This window comes from Lepidochelys kempii, chromosome 4 (genome assembly GCF_965140265.1).
Source record: "Lepidochelys kempii isolate rLepKem1 chromosome 4, rLepKem1.hap2, whole genome shotgun sequence".
Taxonomy (NCBI): domain Eukaryota; kingdom Metazoa; phylum Chordata; order Testudines; family Cheloniidae; genus Lepidochelys; species Lepidochelys kempii.
The window spans coordinates 97,841,451-97,861,176 of record NC_133259.1 but is presented as its reverse complement, the minus strand read 5'-3'; the positions used below and the strand labels follow the sequence as shown (position 1 = coordinate 97,861,176).

General features: G+C 38.6%; 1 protein-coding gene across 3 annotated transcripts in view; it reads left to right on the top strand.

Annotated features, from left to right (window-relative positions):
* PGM2 (phosphoglucomutase 2) overlaps positions 1 to 19,194 on the top strand; it is a 31,325-nt gene extending 12,131 nt beyond the window's left edge. For 2 of the 3 annotated variants that reach the window (XM_073342292.1, XM_073342294.1), the window contains exons 4-14: positions 140 to 224; positions 1,902 to 1,985; positions 2,872 to 3,065; positions 3,719 to 3,908; positions 4,682 to 4,779; positions 9,968 to 10,148; positions 10,241 to 10,334; positions 11,207 to 11,336; positions 14,454 to 14,643; positions 15,328 to 15,461; positions 17,337 to 19,194. In XM_073342292.1, the coding sequence (XP_073198393.1) occupies positions 140 to 224; positions 1,902 to 1,985; positions 2,872 to 3,065; positions 3,719 to 3,908; positions 4,682 to 4,779; positions 9,968 to 10,148; positions 10,241 to 10,334; positions 11,207 to 11,336; positions 14,454 to 14,643; positions 15,328 to 15,461; positions 17,337 to 17,439 (1,483 nt within the window). In that variant the 3' untranslated portion in view covers positions 17,440 to 19,194. The remainder of the gene's footprint in view (positions 1 to 139; positions 225 to 1,901; positions 1,986 to 2,871; positions 3,066 to 3,718; positions 3,909 to 4,681; positions 4,780 to 9,967; positions 10,149 to 10,240; positions 10,335 to 11,206; positions 11,337 to 14,453; positions 14,644 to 15,327; positions 15,462 to 17,336) is intronic. The other variant, XM_073342293.1, reaches the window with a different exon arrangement.
* Positions 19,195 to 19,726: the final 532 nt, after the last annotated feature.

The following is a 19,726-nucleotide window of genomic DNA, read 5'->3' as shown; positions in this document are numbered from 1 at the left end:
TTGGACCATGTTTGTAACCAGAATAAGGGACAAATGAATTACACCAGAATCAAATCTACATGCTCCTTGTGAATTTTATTTAACTGTCTAGTGAGAGTCTCATGAATGTATTTCCAAATAAACTTTTCTTGTCATTTAGGTTTGCAAGGCTTGCTGCAACAACTTTCATCAGTCAGGGAATTCCAGTGTACCTCTTCTCCAATATAACACCAACACCTTTTGTGGTATAGTTGTCTATAATTTCTTTTTCATACAACATTATAGGGTACTGTCAAGTACAAAAAAAAACCCTATTAATCTTTTTTAGAAAAAGCAAACTCATTTCTTAGTTTGCTACTCTCAGGCTTATTTAAGATCCTAGCTGCTTCAGGTACAGTAAGCTGTAGAGGAACTGATTAGGATATGCTGTCGATATTTTATCCTGAACTTCTCAGCTTCTTCGGAAGCAGCTAGTGCTCTGCCTGTTTCTGATTCCGTGTAACCATACTGTGCTGCTGCCCAGATAGCAGCTCTTCTGAAAGATGGGGATGTGAGGGCCACCAGAGTTTCTGAAGGATACGTATGTCCCTTCACACCTGCCTGATGGGATACGTTACCTATTGAATTTTGGAAGATTAGCTGCTATACTTCTGCTTATGAGCAATGGCTGATGTCTTCCAAAAGATGCATACTCTATATATTTATAGATAGGTGAGCTTGAACTCCAAGAATCCAGACAGTATTTCCAGCAAATAACATTATTTAAACTAGATCAGCTACTAACTAGTTGGTAGCTGCCGATTGTATTGGGTATTTCAGGACCTCCTGTGCTGCTTAATGTATCTGGAATATGATATTCCAGTAACTTCTGTCTAGTGTTAAACTGGTGCTACAGAAGCACACCTGTCTGGTAGCAAAAGTATTAAACATTTCATAGATTGGAACAATAGAGTCATATTTCTCATCATCCCTGGGTTACTATGTTCTACAAATACAGTATTCTAATTTCAAGATGTATAGGAAAACCAGTATTTTTTCCTTCTAATACTCTTCAATCAGGCCATGCTTCAATGAGTTGTCTTTCAAGAAATTATTTTAAGCTGTACGATGGCAATGACTGCTCTTTAATGAGGATATGCTCTTGTAATGGTCATTCTTAGGACTTTAGCGTGTCTTGTGATCATGCTTTTTCTACGTTTGCTCATGTAACAGCTCTCATTTCCTCCTTTAATGTAATACTGTGTGAATTTTTCACCATTGCCTGTTCTTGACTGTTAGTTTGCTCCTTTTGGCCATGCTGGGCTGCCATGCAGTTAGCAAGATTCAGTCCCTAACCCAGTGCGCAAAATGCCTACCAACTTTTTGGACCTGTCCAATAGCACAGTGCACTGGCTACTGCTCTCAGGAGACCAGCATTATTTTTTAAATGTCCTCTGTGAGTTAGGAACACCTCTTGATGGTGACATTCGTTCACTGTGCTGTCCCAAATTGGAGGAATCTACTGTACTCTGAATTCTGGTTAACTTAAATATTGATACTCTACACAGCTCTAATTTTAAATAAACTTCAATTGAAACATGCTGTGAAGGGAATTAGTTACACTTAAATTTCACAGCAGTAAAATGAACAAGGATAACATTTGTCATATACATTATTTCTTTGTTTTCATTATTTTGGTATATTCAGTCCAGATTTAGTCTTTGGAAAATCAAATGTTCTTTGATCTTACACTTTTATTGGGCATGTGTGGTACCTGTAATTAAGCAGTCAGGCCACTAGATGGCATGGCTCACAATCAATAAAGAGAATAGTTATTTTCTAGACTTGAAATTATGATTGTATGGTTGCAGCGATGGCTTGATTCCCAGAATTTAGCAAGATCGAGACTCCATGATAACTCTCTTTATACTATTGTTTTACAGCCCTACACAATAACTCATCTGAAACTTTCTGCTGGAATTATGATTACTGCTTCCCATAACCCAAAACAAGATAATGGTTACAAGGTATTCCTATATAACTTAAATCTTCCATTGTTTTCAGACATGACTATTTAATAATAGCATGTATAGTAGCACTCTATATGTTCAAAGAGCTATCCAGTCCTTAATCTTCAAAGTAGCCCTAGGAAGGAGGGAGGGAAGTAGTATCATCCCCATTTTACAGATGAGACATTGGCTGGCCCAGGGCCATATAGCAAGTTAGGGACAGAGGCAAGATTAGAACTCAGATCTTTGTTCATTCCTCCAGAATGTGTTGCTTCACTGTTCTAAAATGTTATATATATTTAATTTTCAGTAATCTTGCTGCTTTTTCAAATATGTTCAGACCTTTGAAAGTGTTAAGAATTTTACAGTAACATGACTTAAATTAACAATTTATTGCATGGGTGGAAGTAGTTTGAAGACCAAAAGCAGCAGGTGGTGTAGGGGACTAAAAGTTTTTGATTGCTTTTGCAGTTAAAAATTGTGCAGTTTTTTTTCGTGTGTTGTTTTTGGTACTAAAAATATTTTCTTCCTTTTTTTCCCCCTTGTCTTGTCTCATGCGTAGTGGTTATATATAAAATTAGAGTAAACTATGTAGGTTGAGACAATGTATTATGGACAAGTATTAACTATCTGCCTAGCAAATGGCCTGAAATTTGATTTTTATCTCTAAATGAGATGAGCCTGGTGGTGGTCTACTTTGTTTTTCATGGGGGATTTAAATATAGGGCACTACATCCTCAGAAAAACAAAGCTTAGGGAAATCTATATTCAAAGTATATTACACTGTATTGTTTTAGCTGTATTTACTGGAATCAGCCATAAATTGTGCCAGGATTTAGCCAACTAAGATCAGTAAAGGTATTCATGTTTAAAATAACCCCGGTGTGTCCTGTGTACCATTTAGGTTTATTGGGAAAATGGTGCACAGATAACTTCACCTCATGACAAAGGAATCTCTCAAGCTATCGAAGAGAACCAAGAGCCATGGCCTCAGGCTTGGGATGACAGTCTGGTTGACAGCAGCTTGCTACTTCATGATCCTTATGTCACTATCAATAAGGACTACTTTAAAGACATACAAAAGCACTGCTTTCACAGGTGAGCTGGTGATTGTCATTCTCTTGGTGACAAACCTATATTTTTAACTTGATTTTAAACAAAGATTAAAACTAAAACTGGGGTTGGGGAGGGGGAGGAGCTGGGTACAAAAATTTTAACTTCGTCGGTTACATTAACTTTACCCTGAGGCTAGCAACTGCTAAACTCAGTATACTAGAAAGCCAGGAATGTACGAAAAATAATGCTGTAATATTACAAACAAGCATTATGCATCTACTTAGGAGAATAAGTGGTGTTTGTTCTTAGTTGTATGTGCCTCTAAGTAAAGTGAGTGAAAGATAAATAACATAGCAACAGATAACACTGTGGTTCAGTGTAGCTTCTGCTTTTATGTAGAAGTCTGTTTAAATGCCATTACTCAACTTGGGTACTGAATCTTATCAGCCAATCATACTAGTTCTTCCTTCCTCCTGTGCTCTGTAAGGCTATACAGAGCCTTATTTTATCTGATGTCGTGGTACAGTCATGTAGGGCTAGAGATGGGGTAAAAAAGGATACCTTTTAATACAAACTTTCTTTGGTTTCATAGTTTAACATTGTTGCAGAGTATTGAGTCATGGTTGTTTCTGAACCCCGTTAAGTGGCACACAGTGGCCATGTTAATTTAACATAATTAATTTACTTGATTTCAGGAATATAAACAAGGAAACAAAGCTGAAGTTCACCCACACTTCTGTGCATGGTGTAGGCCATGAATTTGTGCAGTCAGCCTTTAAGGCATTTGACTTTAAACCTCCATTGGCTGTTCCTGAACAGAAGGATCCTGATCCAGAATTTCCAACAGTAAAGTACCCAAATCCTGAAGAGGGTAAAGGTGTACTGGTAAATATTGTTTTTAAATATTTGCTATCTATATTAAAAGTGTTCTCTCCACCAGCCAGAAATTGTCACTGTAAACCTAGGTATAACGTTTTTATAAAATAGTTTTTCATTTTGAGTTTCCATTTCCATTAGATTTCTTGAAAAGCTAACAAGTGTCTTTTCATAGTTTTTAATGAACTGGTTATCTAATAACAAGATAAACTACTAGAAGATATTTTTTTCTTTAACTCTCCAGTAGAATATACAGTATCAGCATGGAGAATAGAATAGCCCTTTAAACAAACAAACTGAGAATATTCCTCCATCTTAGAAAATGTCCAATTACAACGAAATTTTTAACAACCTGAATCCAACAGCTGTTAACAGTTAAACTATAGAATAAGATGATACCAAATGTAGAGATCTAAGGCCTTATCTGCAAACGTTCATGGGAATAACTTGACTTGTGTGAGTAGTCCGTTAACTTCAGTGCAGTCTCATTGACTTCAGTGGACTTTGAATTAGCCCCCAAATGTAGAAATAGATGTTATTTAATTTACTCTTCACACTCCGTATCTTATTTTAATGTAATGCTGCTACCCGTTGAGATCCCTACAATACTGAGGGTACCCTTGAAAGAATTAAGGACGGCGTTTCTGCTATAAACATAGCTTTGTGGTTTTGTGGGTTCAAGTGAAAATAAATGGGAGTGTTAGACCTATAAGAGAGTGAAAATATTATTTAGAAGTATTGATGATCCTTCTCTGGTGTTGCACTGTACTATTGTTTTCTAGACGTTATCTTTTGCTTTGGCTGAAAAAGAAGGGGCTGGAATTATTTTAGCAAATGACCCAGATGCTGATCGACTTCTTGTTGCAGAGAAACAAGAAAGGTACAGTAATAAAAATATGCTGTAGTTCAACCACAGGTATTTACTTGAAGCCTGAATTCATTCTAAGAAGTCCTGTGGCTTGTATTATGCAGGAGTTCAGACTAGATGATCACAAGGGTTCCTTTTGGCCTTATCTTTTCATAGATTCCTAGATGTTGTTGCTATTATTATTGGGAAAATCTGAGCGCTCTAAAAGTGTGTGTGTAATTAATAATACCTATATTGCAATAGAACCCAGAGGCTGCGATGATGATTTAGAGTCCATTGTGCTAGGGAATGTACAAAAAGAAGACAAATATGAAGAGACAGCCCTTACCCCAAATAGCTTAGTCTGTTTTATAGTATATCAAGGTGTTTAAATAGAAATCTTCCCTAGTACGCGTCAAAACATGCTTTCTCACTCATTTCATTTAGTGAGTAGTAACTAACATCTTTAATTGCATGAAACGCTTTCATTGACTTCCGGAATTAGGGGGACAGCATAGTTCATTCATGTATCAAACCCCTTCTATCTTTTCCCCAGTTCAAGAATAGGGGTAGTGATTGACTACATATGCTAAGGTATTTATTAGATACCTTGAGCCTGATTTTTCAAAGATGCTGTGTATCTGCATCTCACTTTCTCTCCTATGAGATTTGTAGGTGCTCAGCAACTTCTGGTGATTTGGCTACTAGTTTTCAATTCCGTTGTAAAACATGCATAGCTGGACACTTATGTCCATTTAGATTCTGTTGCTGGGGCCACAGAAAGTAAGCCCCTTTAGGGTGGGGACCTGCCACATTTGTCAGATGTGCTTGTGGCCTATGTGACATGTAATTCTGGCTCACCATCCAGTAGTCCCCTTGAGTGACCAGCATCATACAGACTGCTTCTGAAAAGCTGTATCAGATGATAGAGATTCAGTTGAAGTGCACTGCTGAATACTACCACCCAGAAATTTAATGTTTCTCATTTCACCTAATCTAGTAGAGCAGAAGTTAATCTATACAGCTGTAAACTAGGGTTGTCAAGCAATTAAAAAAATTAATCCCGATTAATTGTGCTGCTAAACAATAATAGAATACCAGTTTATTTTTTGATGATTTCAACATTTTCAAGTATACTGATTTCAGTAACACAGAATACAAAATGTACAATGTTCACTTTATATTTATTTTTTATGACAAATATTTGCACTGTAAAAAAACCAAAAGAAATAGTGTATTTCATTTCACCTCATACAAGTACTGTAGTGAAATCTCTCGATCATGCCAGTTGAACTTACATATGTAGAATTATGTACAAAAAACTGCGTTTAAAACAAAGTAAAGCTTTAGATCCTATAAGTTCACTCAGTCCTACTTCTTGTTCAGCCAATCACTCAGACAAACAAGTTTGTTTACATTTGCAGAAGATAATGCTGCCCACGTCTTGTTTACAATGTCACCTGAAAGTGAGAACAGGCGTTCTCATGGCACTGTTGTAGTTGGTGTCACAAGGTATTTACATGCCAGATGTGCTAAAGGTTCATATGTCCCTTCATGCTTCAACCACCATTCCAGAGGACATGCATCCATGCTGACGACAGGTTCCGCTTGATAACGATCCAAAGCGGTGCAGACCAACGCATGTTCATTTTCATCATCTGAGTCAGATGCCACCAGCAGAAGGTTCATTTTCTTTTTTGGTGGTTTGGGTTCTGTAGTTTCTGCATCAGTGTTGCTCCTCTAAGACTTCTGAAAGAATGCTCCACACCTCGTCCCTCTCAGATTTTTGGAATTCACTTCAGATTTTTAAACCTGGGGTTAAGTGCTGTAGCTATCTTTAAAAATCTCGCATTGGTACCTTCTTTGTGTTTTGTGAAATCTGCAGTGAAAATGTTCTTAAAACAAACATGTGCAGAGTCATCATCCAAGACTGCTGTAACATGAAATATATGGCAGAATGTGGGTAAAACAGAGCAGGAGATATACAGTTCTCCCCCAAGGAGGTCAGTTGTTAATTAAGCGGTGGCTGAAGCATGAAGAGGCGTATAAATCTTTTTTGCATCTGGCACGTAAATATCTTGTGACACCGGCTACAGCAGTGCCACATGAACGCCTAGTCTCTCTTTCACGTGACATTGTAATTCAGAAGTGGGTAGCATTATCACCCATAAAGGTAAACATGTTTTTGTTAGCGATTGGCTGAACGAGAAGTAGGACTGAGTGGACTTGCAGGCTCTAAAGTTTTACGTTGTTTTGTTTTTTGCGTGCAGTTATGTAACAAAAAAAAATCTACATTTTAAGTTGTACTTCCATGATAAAGAGATTGTGCTATAGTACTTGTATGAGGTGAATTGAAAAATACTATTTCTTTTATCGTTTTTATAGTGCAAATATTTGGAATAAAAAATAAAGTGAGCACTGTAGACTTTGTATTCTGTTATAATTGAAATCCATATATTTGAAAATGTAGAAAAACATCCAAAATATTGAATTTCAATTGGTATTCTATTACTTAACAGTGTGATTAAAGCTGTGATTAATATTTTTAATCTCAATTAATTTTTTTGAGTTAATTGCATCAGTTAACTGCGATTAATCGACAGCCCTACTGTAAACCTGCCCTGAAGGTGGACTTCAGGTTTTTATTTCCTTGCAATACAGAACAAAGTTCTGCTGCTGCTACCAAGGGAAGGGGAAGTATAGGTGATATTTCACTATCAGAGTGATTTGAAACCCAGGTCTCACCCTCGACACTGGCTAAGCACTGAGAGAGGGCTATTTACCATGTCTCCTCCTGTGGTTGTTGAAATTAGAGAGGTTTGAGTTTTTATACCACTCCAATTAACTTGGGCTCTCAAGCTCCGAAGGAAGAAGAGGAGGAGAGCACAGTGTTCTTCCTGCTCACCAGGAGAACTCAGATCCTCTTCATTCCTACAGCAACTCAAGGGCTTTTCCTTCCTCCAGCTGTGTGGATTAGAGAGCCTCTTCTGTATCTGGGAAGAGGAATGGATTTATTAGCACCCTCTCCCCTGGGTCTGTTAAGGACATGTAGATTAAGCTTGTCATCCTTTACTCTAAAATGTTTTATGCTGTGTAGCTGTAGCCATGTCAGTTCCAGGATATTAATGTTTTGCCAGCACACATCTACGTTTGCCTTTTTTTTCCTTTTTTCCTTTTGGTCGTATCATATTGCCTTTATATAAACCCATGGTGCGCCCACATCTTGAATACTGCATGCAGATGTGGTTGCCCATCTCAAAAAAGACACATTGGAATTGGAAAAGGTTCAGAAAAGGGCAACAAATTATTAAGGGTATGAAACAGCTGCCATATGAGGAGAGAGAAATAAAACTGGGACTTTTCAGCTTGGAAACGAGACTAAGGGGATATGATAGAGGTCTATAAAATCATGACTGGTGAGGAGAAAGTAAATAAGGAAGTGTTGTTTACTCCTCAGAACACAAGAATGAGGGGCCACCAAATGAAGTTAATAGGTAGCAGGTTTAAAACAAATAAAGTATTTCTTTACACAACACACAGTCAACCTGTGGAACTCCTTGCCAGAGGATGTTGTTGTGATGGACAAGACTATAACAGGGTTCAAAAAAGAATTCGATAAATCATGGAGGCTAGGTCCATCAATGGTTATCAGTCAGGATGGGTAGGGATGATGTCCTAGCCTCTGTTTTCCAGAAGCTGGGAATGGGTGATGGGATGGATCACTTGATGGTTACCTGTTCTGTTCATTCCCTCTGGGGCACTGGGCATTGGCCACTGTTGGAAGACAGGATACTGGGCTAGATGGACTTTGGTCTGACCCAGTATGGCCGTTCGTATGTAATGATGCGTGCACTGAAGTTTTAAATCAGAAGTACATTGCAGTCAGGAACAGAATTTCTAAGTCCACTAACATACCACCAAAATTAAAATGTAAAAAAGCAAATGTGTTAGGAAGAATGTGCAAAGTCAAGCAGCCAGCAAAATGTTGCATGTGTCAAACACACACAAGGCTTCGTTGGCATTGAGGGAAAAGAAAATGTTTTTGCTGGGGACATTTACCTAGAGCACAGTGCTAAATGTGTCTGTTTTTTTTTAAATCTGACTTTAATAGTCTGTATTAGAAATTCTGCTTCTAGTTTAGCACACTTTTTTATAGCAGTGAGAGCTAGGTCTGAATTAAGCACATAATGTATGTACTTGCTTTTCTGTGCCTTTCTCTTGGCCAGCTATAGTCCTCGCATTCTGAGTCCTCTCATCTCTTCCTCCTGCTGAAGATGTTTGTACACTAACTAGTATGTTAAGAATAGACTTCTACAGTATCTGTACTTCTTCCTTGACAGAAACTCCCATTAGAGCGCAAGTAGTTTGTCATCTGCTATTACACTAAACTGTTGCTGTGCATTACTTTGTGCCTATTGGCATCAATAGATGCAAGAGACTGAGGCTGCTTCTCTTTCACAACAGGTACTGTTTTTGTAGGTCTTGATTTATGTCGGCTTTAGTGATGTCTTTGTTCCCCTTCACAACTGGATTTTTGAACAATTTTCTCACTCCCCTTTTCTCTTCTGCTTTTCCCTTCATCATTTTCCTTGCTCTTCCAATAATTGAGTCAGCTTTGACCCTTTTTTTATATTTATGTTTGAGACTTTTTTCCATTCTTCCTTAATGATCTAGTGTCCTGATGTACTTGTGATTACGTGAAAATTAGTAGCCCAGGCTGTCACTGAACCTACTCTAATAACGGTCATTTAGTACCGAGTTGTTTTTCCCACAAGTCATGTTGGTGGTGTAGCTTGTGAATATGAGGTCTTTTTTCATCAAGATATGATGTAGATGCTCCAAAACACTTCATTTTAAAATGAAAAATACTTGTTCTTAATTCCCTTTTTAGCTTTAACAGTTGTAACGGATAGTGAATTGTTGCAGCTTTTGACAGGCATAGAAGCCAATGGGAATGACAAGGAGAATGTCCTGTTTTAGTTGGATAAAAAAGTAAGGAACATTTTCCAATGGAAGTTAGACACTCAGTTCCCATTAATTTTTTTCAGTGGGAGTTGGATCCCTAACTCCCATTTGTCCTTTGAAAATCAAATTCACCTCCACAGCAGTTAGATGACTTCCTCTGTTCTGCCAATTTTCTTGTACACAACAACTGTTAAATGTTCTCCACTATTGTCTTTTTAATTGTTTTTATAATGGTTGCATCATGTTTTGTTTTCAGTGGTGAGTGGAAAGTGTTTTCTGGCAATGAGCTGGGAGCTCTTTTAGGCTGGTGGCTCTTCACTTGCTGGAAAAATCAGAATCAAGATCCTGCTGCCATCAAAGATGTATACATGTTATCCAGCACTGTCTCTTCCAAAATCTTGAGAGCAATTGCACTGAAGGAAGGCTTTCACTTTGAGGTAAACTGTTTTGTGTAAAAGTCTGTATCATGTTTTTGTTTTTGTGTGCAACGTATCTTACATTTTTTTCCCCCCTCCCCATCTCACTTTAGGAGACATTGACAGGTTTCAAATGGATGGGAAATCGAGCTAAGCAGCTCACGGACCAGGGGAAAACAGTTTTATTTGCATTTGAAGAAGCTATAGGTAAGAAATAAACAGTATAGATAGCTCTGGTGCACTGTAGAAGAGTAAAAAGCCACTTTCTGGACAGAAGTGATATGTAAAAGTGCCATCATTTCAACACTCACTCCCCATGCGTGTTCAGTATCCTATCTACCTGGTTGACTGAGTTTTTACTACTTCAGAGGCGATGCAAATATGGTAGTGAGCTGGTTTGTACATTATCAGAATTGTTAACGCAATTCCAATTGCAGAGTATGCATGAGCCATGAAGAAGACAAGTTAACTTGAAATCTGAGATTCAAGTTTCCATGAGTGACAAGTTAAAAAAACAAACCACCCAAAACAACCCAACTCTAATTGTTATGAATAATTGACACACAAAAGACACATTTGGGAAGCGACTTTTTTTAATAGTAGAATAGCACTCCAACACCAGTGAAAGAATGACTTTTGGAGTTCTGTTGACACTACCACATGCTGCCATATGGAAAGAATCAAATTTGGGACCAAACTCTGGTTAAGCTGCCTTACTGTGATTTTTTTTTTTTATTTTATTTTTTTTAACCCCCCCCCCCCCCCCCCCCGTAAAAGTACCTCTTAGTGGATCTGCAAGTGGTTGGAAAGCGTTTCACTGATGTATATCTACAGTACTGAAGTGTTTAACTTCATCTTTTTGTGCAGAAAAATCACCTGAAATGTTGCTTACAGAAATGCTGAAGTTTATTATATAATCATTCTTATGGGTGCTCTTCCTAACACCAGAATGTGATGAAGATACTTTTTGTTTGCTAAAACTTCCAACTTCTGTAGTGTCAGTGTTTCTTTGTGGTTTTCTCTGTATACTCTAGTTCCTTTTGTTACAGGATTCTTTTTATATGCTTTCTTTTGTTTAGGATATATGTGCAGCCCTGTTGTCCTGGACAAAGATGGTGTCAGTGCTGCTGTTATAACTGCAGAGATGTCTAGTTGGCTAGCAACCAAAAATTTGTCTTTGTCTCTGCAGCTGAAAGCTATCTATGATGAGTGAGTTTAATTTCATTGTCTAGTTATCAGATGTTCTCCATCTCCAATATGTTAGTTAACTTGCTACTGAATAATATCTAATACAATATAGAGGCAAAGTACTTTTGCAACCGTAATTATCTACTTGCAAGTTGCCCTGTCTCATAAAAACAAAGCTTAACATATTCAATCTCTCTCTCTCAAGAATATACACAGTTGCCTCAACAGACTGTTCAGTGTGAGCCTTTATTCAAGTGACAAGCTATACAACTGTTTCAGTAATGCTTTCAGTTCCGCATAGATCTTGTAGGCAAGAAAAAACAGATTCTGTAAGACAGGATCCAATTCTGTGTGTAACGAGATCTATTCTCCCATCAAGCATATTTCTTTGGCATTAATGGGAATTACAAATACACCAAGTGCCAAATGGACCCTCCTAAATTTACAGTGTGGCAGTTGTGTTGGTCCTAGAGAGAGAGAGAGAGAGAGAGACAAGGTGGGTGAGGCAATACAGTTTATTGGACCAACTTCTGGTGAAAGACACCAGCTTTAGAACTGCACAAAGCTCTTCAGGTCTGGGAGTGGTCCTCAGTGTCGCTGTTAAATACAAGGTGGAACAGATTGGTTAGCATAAGAAATTAACACATGTTCTAAGGGGCCATTCAAGGTGAAGTGGCACATTAACACCCGTGCAGTCATAGAACAAAAAAGGAAGGGTTAGTGGGTTACTTACAGATTGCTGTAATAAGTCATAAATCCAGTCTTTTTATTAAGACCATGATTTTTAGTGTCTAGCAGAGTCGTGAATTTAAGCTCCCAGACTCGTCTTTTGAAGGTTTGTGTATATTGGGGAAATGGTACAGCCTCATCCCCCATGAACCCACCCCAGTGATCTTCTACATGCTTCGCAAGATACATAAACAAGGTGTAGCTTGTTTCCGTAGCTTGAAAGCTTGTTTCTTTCACTAACAGAAGCTAGTCCAATAAAAGAGAGATCCTCACCCAGCTTGTCTCTCTAATATCCTGGGACTGACACAGTCACAACACTGTAAACTTAGGAGGGTCCATTCAGCTCCTGGTGTACATGTAATCAGGGCCATCCCTAGGCATATGCAGAATACACAGCTGCGTAGGGCACCATGAAATTTGGGGTACCGTATTTCCTCAAATTCCATGGTGCCCTAGGCAGCCGCATACTGTATACGCGGCAGCTCCAGCAACCAGCCCTATCCCTCAGCTGGACCCCGGTGGGCTGCACCTACTGCAAGGGGCAGGGCCGTCCCTAGAGGGGTGTGGGGTCCCAATCAACTCCCTCCGCCCTGCCTCTTACTCTTTCTCCCCCCTACTCTGCCCCCAGCCTGCCCCCATTCCTCCTCTTTCCCCAGTGACCCCACACTCACCAGCAGCAGTGGGAAGTGGAGCAACCCGGCCCCAGCCCGCTCTACTCAGTCAGCTCCTACCCACGTCGCTCCGCTTCCCACTGCTGTTGAGTGCAGGGTGGGGTCCTCCTCCCCAGAGCAACACGGCTGGGGCAGGTGCAGCGGAGCAGGCTGCAGCCGGGTTGCTCTGCTTCCCGCTGCCGGTGGGTGGGTGGGGAAAAGATCGTCCCCCATACTCGCTGGTGGTAGGAAGCGGAGTGATGCAGCTGAAACCTGGCAGAGTAGAGCAGGCTGGAGCCAGGTTGCTCTGCTTCCCGCTGCTGCTGGTGAGTGCAGGGGGGGAAGACCCCTTCCCCGAAGCGACACGGCTGGGGCAGGAGAAGCAGAGCGGGCTGGGGCCGGGTCGTTCCGCTTCCTGCTCCTGGCCCCCCATTAATTCCCCAGACCACTCTGGGTGTGGGGGGCCCCCCAAATTGGCCCCCCACCGCTCCTGCCTTCCTGGCCCCGCAGACCTTGAGTGCAGCCCTGCGGGGGAGCAGGTGCTCAGGCTGCATAGGGCACCATAATTGGTAGGGATGGCCCTGTCTGTAATTCCCATTAATGCCAAAGAGATGTGCTTGATGGGAGACTAGAGCTCATGTTACACACAGGACTGGCCCCTGTCTTATATAATATTATGTCTTACCTGTAAGACCTGTGTGTTGAAAGTTTTGCAGATACATGGTATATGATTACATAAACAAGGCATAGGCCAACAATTACTGGTCATCTTATATTGTAAAATCTTCTGGACAGGGAGGGTGAATGTCCTTCTTTCTCAAATTTGTACCAAAGCTATGTAGTCTACACATTCACAAAACAGTATTTTTCGTAAAAGCTTCCACATTGGATGCCTGTTTTGGTAGAGCTGTTCTGCAGTCATTGTTTAAAAGTAGGACTCCCAGTATCCACCTCCAAGCAAACCAACTACAGCTTGTTACTCACCAAGAGTAGAATCCATGTGGACAATTACCTACCTTAGAGTAACTGTGGTGTTGGTGTGGGGTGTGTGTGTGGTTTTTTTTTTTTTGGACGTGTTGTGGGCAACACATCTTTAAGAGCCACAGTTGCAACGGGGTACAGTTTTTTGTCATTTGTAATTATACCCTTTTTCATTCCCAATTTTTAAAAAAATGGTATTTTTGCAACAGTTAAAATACAGGGGGACGTTCATGTTAAACTAAATGCCAGCAGTTTTGGTCTTTACATATTTTTCACTTACATTTTTGTTTAGTTATTCTCCAGTTTTAGATTTGTGAGGATCAGTTATTTTTATATTACCTAGATCAATGGTTCTCAACCAGGGATCCAGAGCCTCCTGGGGGGCTGCGAGTAGGCTTCAGGGGGTCTGCTAAGCAGGTCTGGTATTAGACTTGCTGAGGCCAAGGGCAGAAAACTGAAGCTCCACCACATGGGGCTGAAGCTGAAGCCTGAGCAACTTAACTTTACAGGGCCCCCTGTGGCATGAGACCCTGGGCAACTGCCATGCTTGCTACCCTAGCACTGGCCCTGGCGTTTATATGCAGTTGTTATGGTACAGGTGGCGTGTAAAGTTTTTATAGCATGTTGAGGGGCCTTAGAAAGAAAAAGGTTGAGAACCCTTGACCTAGATGCATTATAAACACAAATGTATCATGTGTTTTGTATCACAATGAGAAGGTATGCATGGTGTGTGCTTAAGTAGACTGTGTTCTCGAATCACTATATTTTCTCTTAACAGGTATGGCTACCACATTACTAAAGCTTCATATTTTATCTGCCATGATCCTAAGACTATTAAAGAGTTATTTGAGAATCTTAGAAATTATGATGGAAAAAATACTTACCCAAAATCATGTGGCAAATTTAAAGTTTCTGGAGTAAGGGATCTCACTACTGGCTATGATAGCAGCCAGCCTGATCAAAAGGCGGTAAGTATCCTTTTATAAAAATGATCAGGTTTTATAGTCCATACAATTAACAGTATACTTAACACTGAGAGAAGTGAAAATACCAACTAAAAACCACACAGATTCTTGTAGCCATGCTTTGTGATCTTGTCTAAACTGCATAAAATGTCAGAGTCCACTGAAGAAGCTCTGAGGATTTGTGCTATTTACTACAGCTTTAAGTTTTTCTCTGTTTTTTTCCTACTGCTTGGAGGGATTGTTTCCCCTCTGCACTGATATAAGAAATGTAAAATATCTATTCAGATGTGAAGTTTTGGATTCTTTAGCCTTCTTTTAGAATCAAGGGTGATTTGTATTTATTTTTTTCTTTTGATAGTCACTGAGCACATGCTTTGTGTAGCTTTTTCTATATGCTACCAAAATCTTGACAAGATTTCAAGATGTGTTATCTAATAGTGACTCAAGCCATGACATGGCTTTCCTTTTCAAATCCTAGGTTGACTGTAAGATTATGATCAACTCCAACATGTCTGAAGTTGGGAGGCCAAAATAAAATAGTTCAGTTTGTGTATTTGGTACTGAATACAAGTTGTTAGATTTTTTTCTCTTGCATCTAAAACTCATTGTATATATTTAAGTAGCGAACTTTTAAAGAAGCTATTCTATGATATATATATATGTGTGTGTGTGTATATGTATTTCTAGGTGCTTCCTACCAGTAAAAGTAGCCAAATGATAACATTTACTTTTGCTAATGGAGGGGTGGCTACTATGAGGACCAGTGGGACAGAACCAAAAATCAAATACTATGCTGAATTGTGCGCCCCTCCTGGAAACAGGTATTGTGTTGCTTTTAGGAATAAATTGTTTTTTTTTAAAAAAGGCCTATTTTAATATAATTTTAATAATGACACTCTTTTTAGAAAAAGAATGTGTTCAAAGCTTTAGTTCTGCACAATTAATGGCCAATTCTTGCTGTCACTGAAGTTTCATTAAACATGGATTGTCTTGACTTCCGTAGGAGCAGGAAGAGGCCCTCAACTTGATAACATTTTAAAATTGTATTAAAATATTCCAAGATGATTTGAAAGGGCTGCTTCCTTTCTCAAATCTTTTGTTTCAAAGTTGATATCAAGACTTATTACTGAAATATCATACTTATTCCTTTGACTCAAGTAGCCTTGGTAATTGACTGTCAGAAGTCAAATAACATCTTGGTATTTAGCCTATTTGTCTGACACCAGGATGAATTTGGCCCACTTTCATAAATGTGTAAAATTTGGGGAGTTTTTTCCCCCAAAGAATATATTCTTAATTATGTGGTGGATCTTCTGGATCCCTCATCAGAAGCTCTGCATTATCTATCTTCTTTCAACCAAGGACACATTTATGTAGATGTACAAATGCTAAAAACTGGCACATCTGTATGCTTTAGGCTTTCTTGAGATAACATAAGAGTATATCACAAGTAATGTTCTAAGTGCAGTGCTGTAATTAGTATAACCTACCATCATCAAAGCAAGCAACTTCAAATCTTAAAGCCCCTCCTTCCCTGTTTTTAAAAGGGGGGAGGGAAATGTGCCTTATAGTTTTGACAATTAGCATATGTAGTATTTTACTTTTAGGTTACTCATTCAGAGCTAGCCCAGATTGGTAGTGTCTGAACCATGTTGTGTGTGAAATGAATTGGTGGCTCAGGTGGTCTCCCCAAAATAGACAACCGTTTTTGGAAGTTTCAGCAGAAGTCAGGGATTGAATAGAAATGAAGACTGCCATATCAATGTGCTATGTTTTGGCTGAAGCACACTGATGGAGTATTGTGGAGAAGCTTGCATTTCTTCTGTTTTCTGTAGCTATTCACAACTTTTTGATTGCTAAGCTATAGTGATGATCGAAGATTTTGGACATTAACAACTAACTCAAATAGAAAACACTGTTTATGAATTGCTCATCAAAATTGATCTTTAAATATTTAATGTTGAATATTATGGTAATATTTGCCTAAAGGCCCCAATCCCATTGTGATAGACTCTAAATAACAGTATCTGAAAAAGGCAGTTCTTAAGCTTAATCTAAGATGAGAGGCAACAGATGGATTCAAAAATACAAATATGTGTTTATAAAGTATTTTAAAAATAAGCTAACTTTTGTTAAAGGCTAATTGTATTTATGCTTTATCATGAATGAAAGAAAAGTGATACAAGGTCTAAATGTTACTAAACATACAAACTAGGGATGAAATGGGAAATATTTGAAGCTTAAATCAGCTGTTATATCAAATAATTAGAAAAACATGGACAAACATGTAAATTCACCTCCTTGATACAAAAAGGTTGGAGCTAAACACTGATTTAGTCCCACATGTGGGACTAAGAAATCAAACGCACAATTTTACTAGCATTAATAGAAAATGTGCTGTTAAAACATCACACATGAGACTGCGGGCTAGGCTAGACTAACAGTTAGTGCTTGGGCAAGCTGGGGTGTAAATCAGTGCACACTGGGGAACTTATCACGCAGTAGCAGGGTCCACATGTACTCCTAATGTACAGTACATTACATTACAGTACAGTGTACATCCCAGCTTGCCATGCACTGTCTGTCTTGACAAGCCCTCGCAATATACCCCGTTTTTCTTTTTCTTCTAGCCTTTTTTGCTGCTCTACTATGATTTGGTTTTGTTTACTGTGTGTTTTTTTTTTTTTTTGTTTTAGTGACCCTGACCAACTGAAGGAGGAATTAGGTGAGCTGGTCAGTGCTATCGAAGAGTATTTCTTTCAGCCAGAAAAAAATAAACTGCAGCCCAAAGCAGAGTAAATAATTAAGACTGTTTCCTTTATCGCACTGTCTCTGCAGCATGTTGTGGGCAAAACTCTACACTATTGGAAAAAGAGATTTTTAAGGACCAAAAAAAAAAGATTTACAATATATATCCTTACCAATATGTGTTCCACATCCTCTTTGGTCTAATATCTTATCTGGGTAAATCAAGGGATTCCTTATTAAAAACTAGCAACCAAAAATTATCTGGTACAATGCAAATGTTTCAATAATCAAGTCTTGTTCTAATAAATTTTATTTTACTTGCCTTGCCTTAATTTCTGTAAATGCAATTTGCTTTTTACATGTATGTAGCCTAATTTGATCGCAATGTAACTACCAAGTTTTTGATGACAGGGGAACTGGATAGCGCTGCATGAATATGTCTAGTTTTATCTTTGGAAGTCAGGCTAGCTGCATAACTACGGGGCACTGGAAATATGTAGGGGATGTTGGTAAAATCAGGGTAGATGTCCCTAGAAGAGCAGGTTTCCAAAAGTGATTTTTAGCCACAATAGCAGGATTTTACTGGGGTTGGTGGTGAATTTGTGGGTGTTAAATTGTATAGTCAATTGCTTGACCACCACACTTTCATTAATAATGAACCATGTGAACATGTCTTACTGCTCTAAGACAATAATACTATGGTACAGGAGTAAGGTTATATATGATACCAGTCTCTGAGAAGCCATGTCATGCAGTGATGATACATTCACCTTACACAGAAGGTGTGCTCCCCAAGTTACACATTTTAGCTGGTATTATTTATACATAATACAAGTTGTATCTCTCTTTACAGGTCACTAAAATCCAACCCAGCTCCCTAACTAGTTTTTCTGTTCTTTCCGTATCTTTGATTTAGATACTAGCATTCTAGGTACTGGTCCATGAAGGTGCCTCCCCTAGCTTGTACTAAGACATAGAATGAATGAATCTTGATTTTGACAAGTTTCTTATCTGCTTATGCCAAATGGAAGAAGTTATGGGAGTATGGTGTAGGTTAGTTTTAGGCTACATCACTATTACAATATTTATGCTTAATGCATACTAATATATATAAAAATATGGAGCAGATAATGCATATTACTACATATATGCTGGACAGCATAAATTAGTCAATGAAGCAGAGCCAGAATGGACGTCTGTTGTCTATTGCCATGGTTTCTATGAAAATACATCATCTTGTAGGCAGGGGAAGAGGAAATGCAGCATCTTGGGTTGGAGTTGAGCATGCCAGCCCTGTGTCTTTCTCTAAAGACACTTAACACTATACAGGGGCAGAGACTGACTTCTTGGTAAATATTTATAAAGTGCCTCATATGATGCATCCCTGACCTTTGATTGGGCCTATAAATACAAAAGATGGGAGGGTTTTGCTATTGACTTCAAAGTGAAACATCGTAAGTCTTACTGTACAGCAATTACATGCATATGGCTTTTCATTGCCCTGGTAGTTATGTTCTGAAAATGAAATGCAAGGACAACTCTAAAATAACCTATTAAAAAACCATGGGAGGACACACTGCAGTCTGGAATTATGAATATACTTCACTGAGGACCATATAATGTGTTTATTGTATATGCCCTATTAATGTTGGGGATTCTACAACATCCAGCCAGTGTTGGTCAAAATGTTAGTCTGTAACTCAGCATTCTTGTGTATGTTTGTTTTTATTGTGCTAAAATGTATTTGGCATAGTGTAAACCTGAACTGAATCTTGAAAGCAAAATATCACTCCTTCTAAAGTGAGATTCCTGTATTCCAATGGTTTCCTTTGTAAACAAGTGGTAAAATAGAAAAAAAAAAAAAAAAAAAAAAAGTACTGTAAAGTAAATACTACTGATCTTACTCCATGTAGGGGTAGTTGCTCGGATTTTATTTTGACACAGGGGAAAATGTTTAGCTGTACACAAGATCTTAGGCTGTGAAACTCAGAATGTTTATAGCTAGACAGTTACATTGTAAGTAAAGGAATATCCTATTGCAGATACCTTTGTAGTCTTCAATGGAAATTTGATAGGAAAGCCCTGATCTCTTACCCCTTATTTCAGTGCTTCTAGAGAAGTGCAGTAAGAATTAATTTGCTTTAGTCACCTTAACTTTAGAGGAAGGATTATTCTGAACAATAAAACCTGCTGATGATTTGTGTAACCTTCATAAAAGGGTGCAGTGCTCCTGATGCCTGACTATCACTGTTCTGTACATATTCAGAAATGTGACTTTTACAAACCACCAAGACAATTAAGAAGCAGTTAACCAAACAAAACATACACACTATATGGT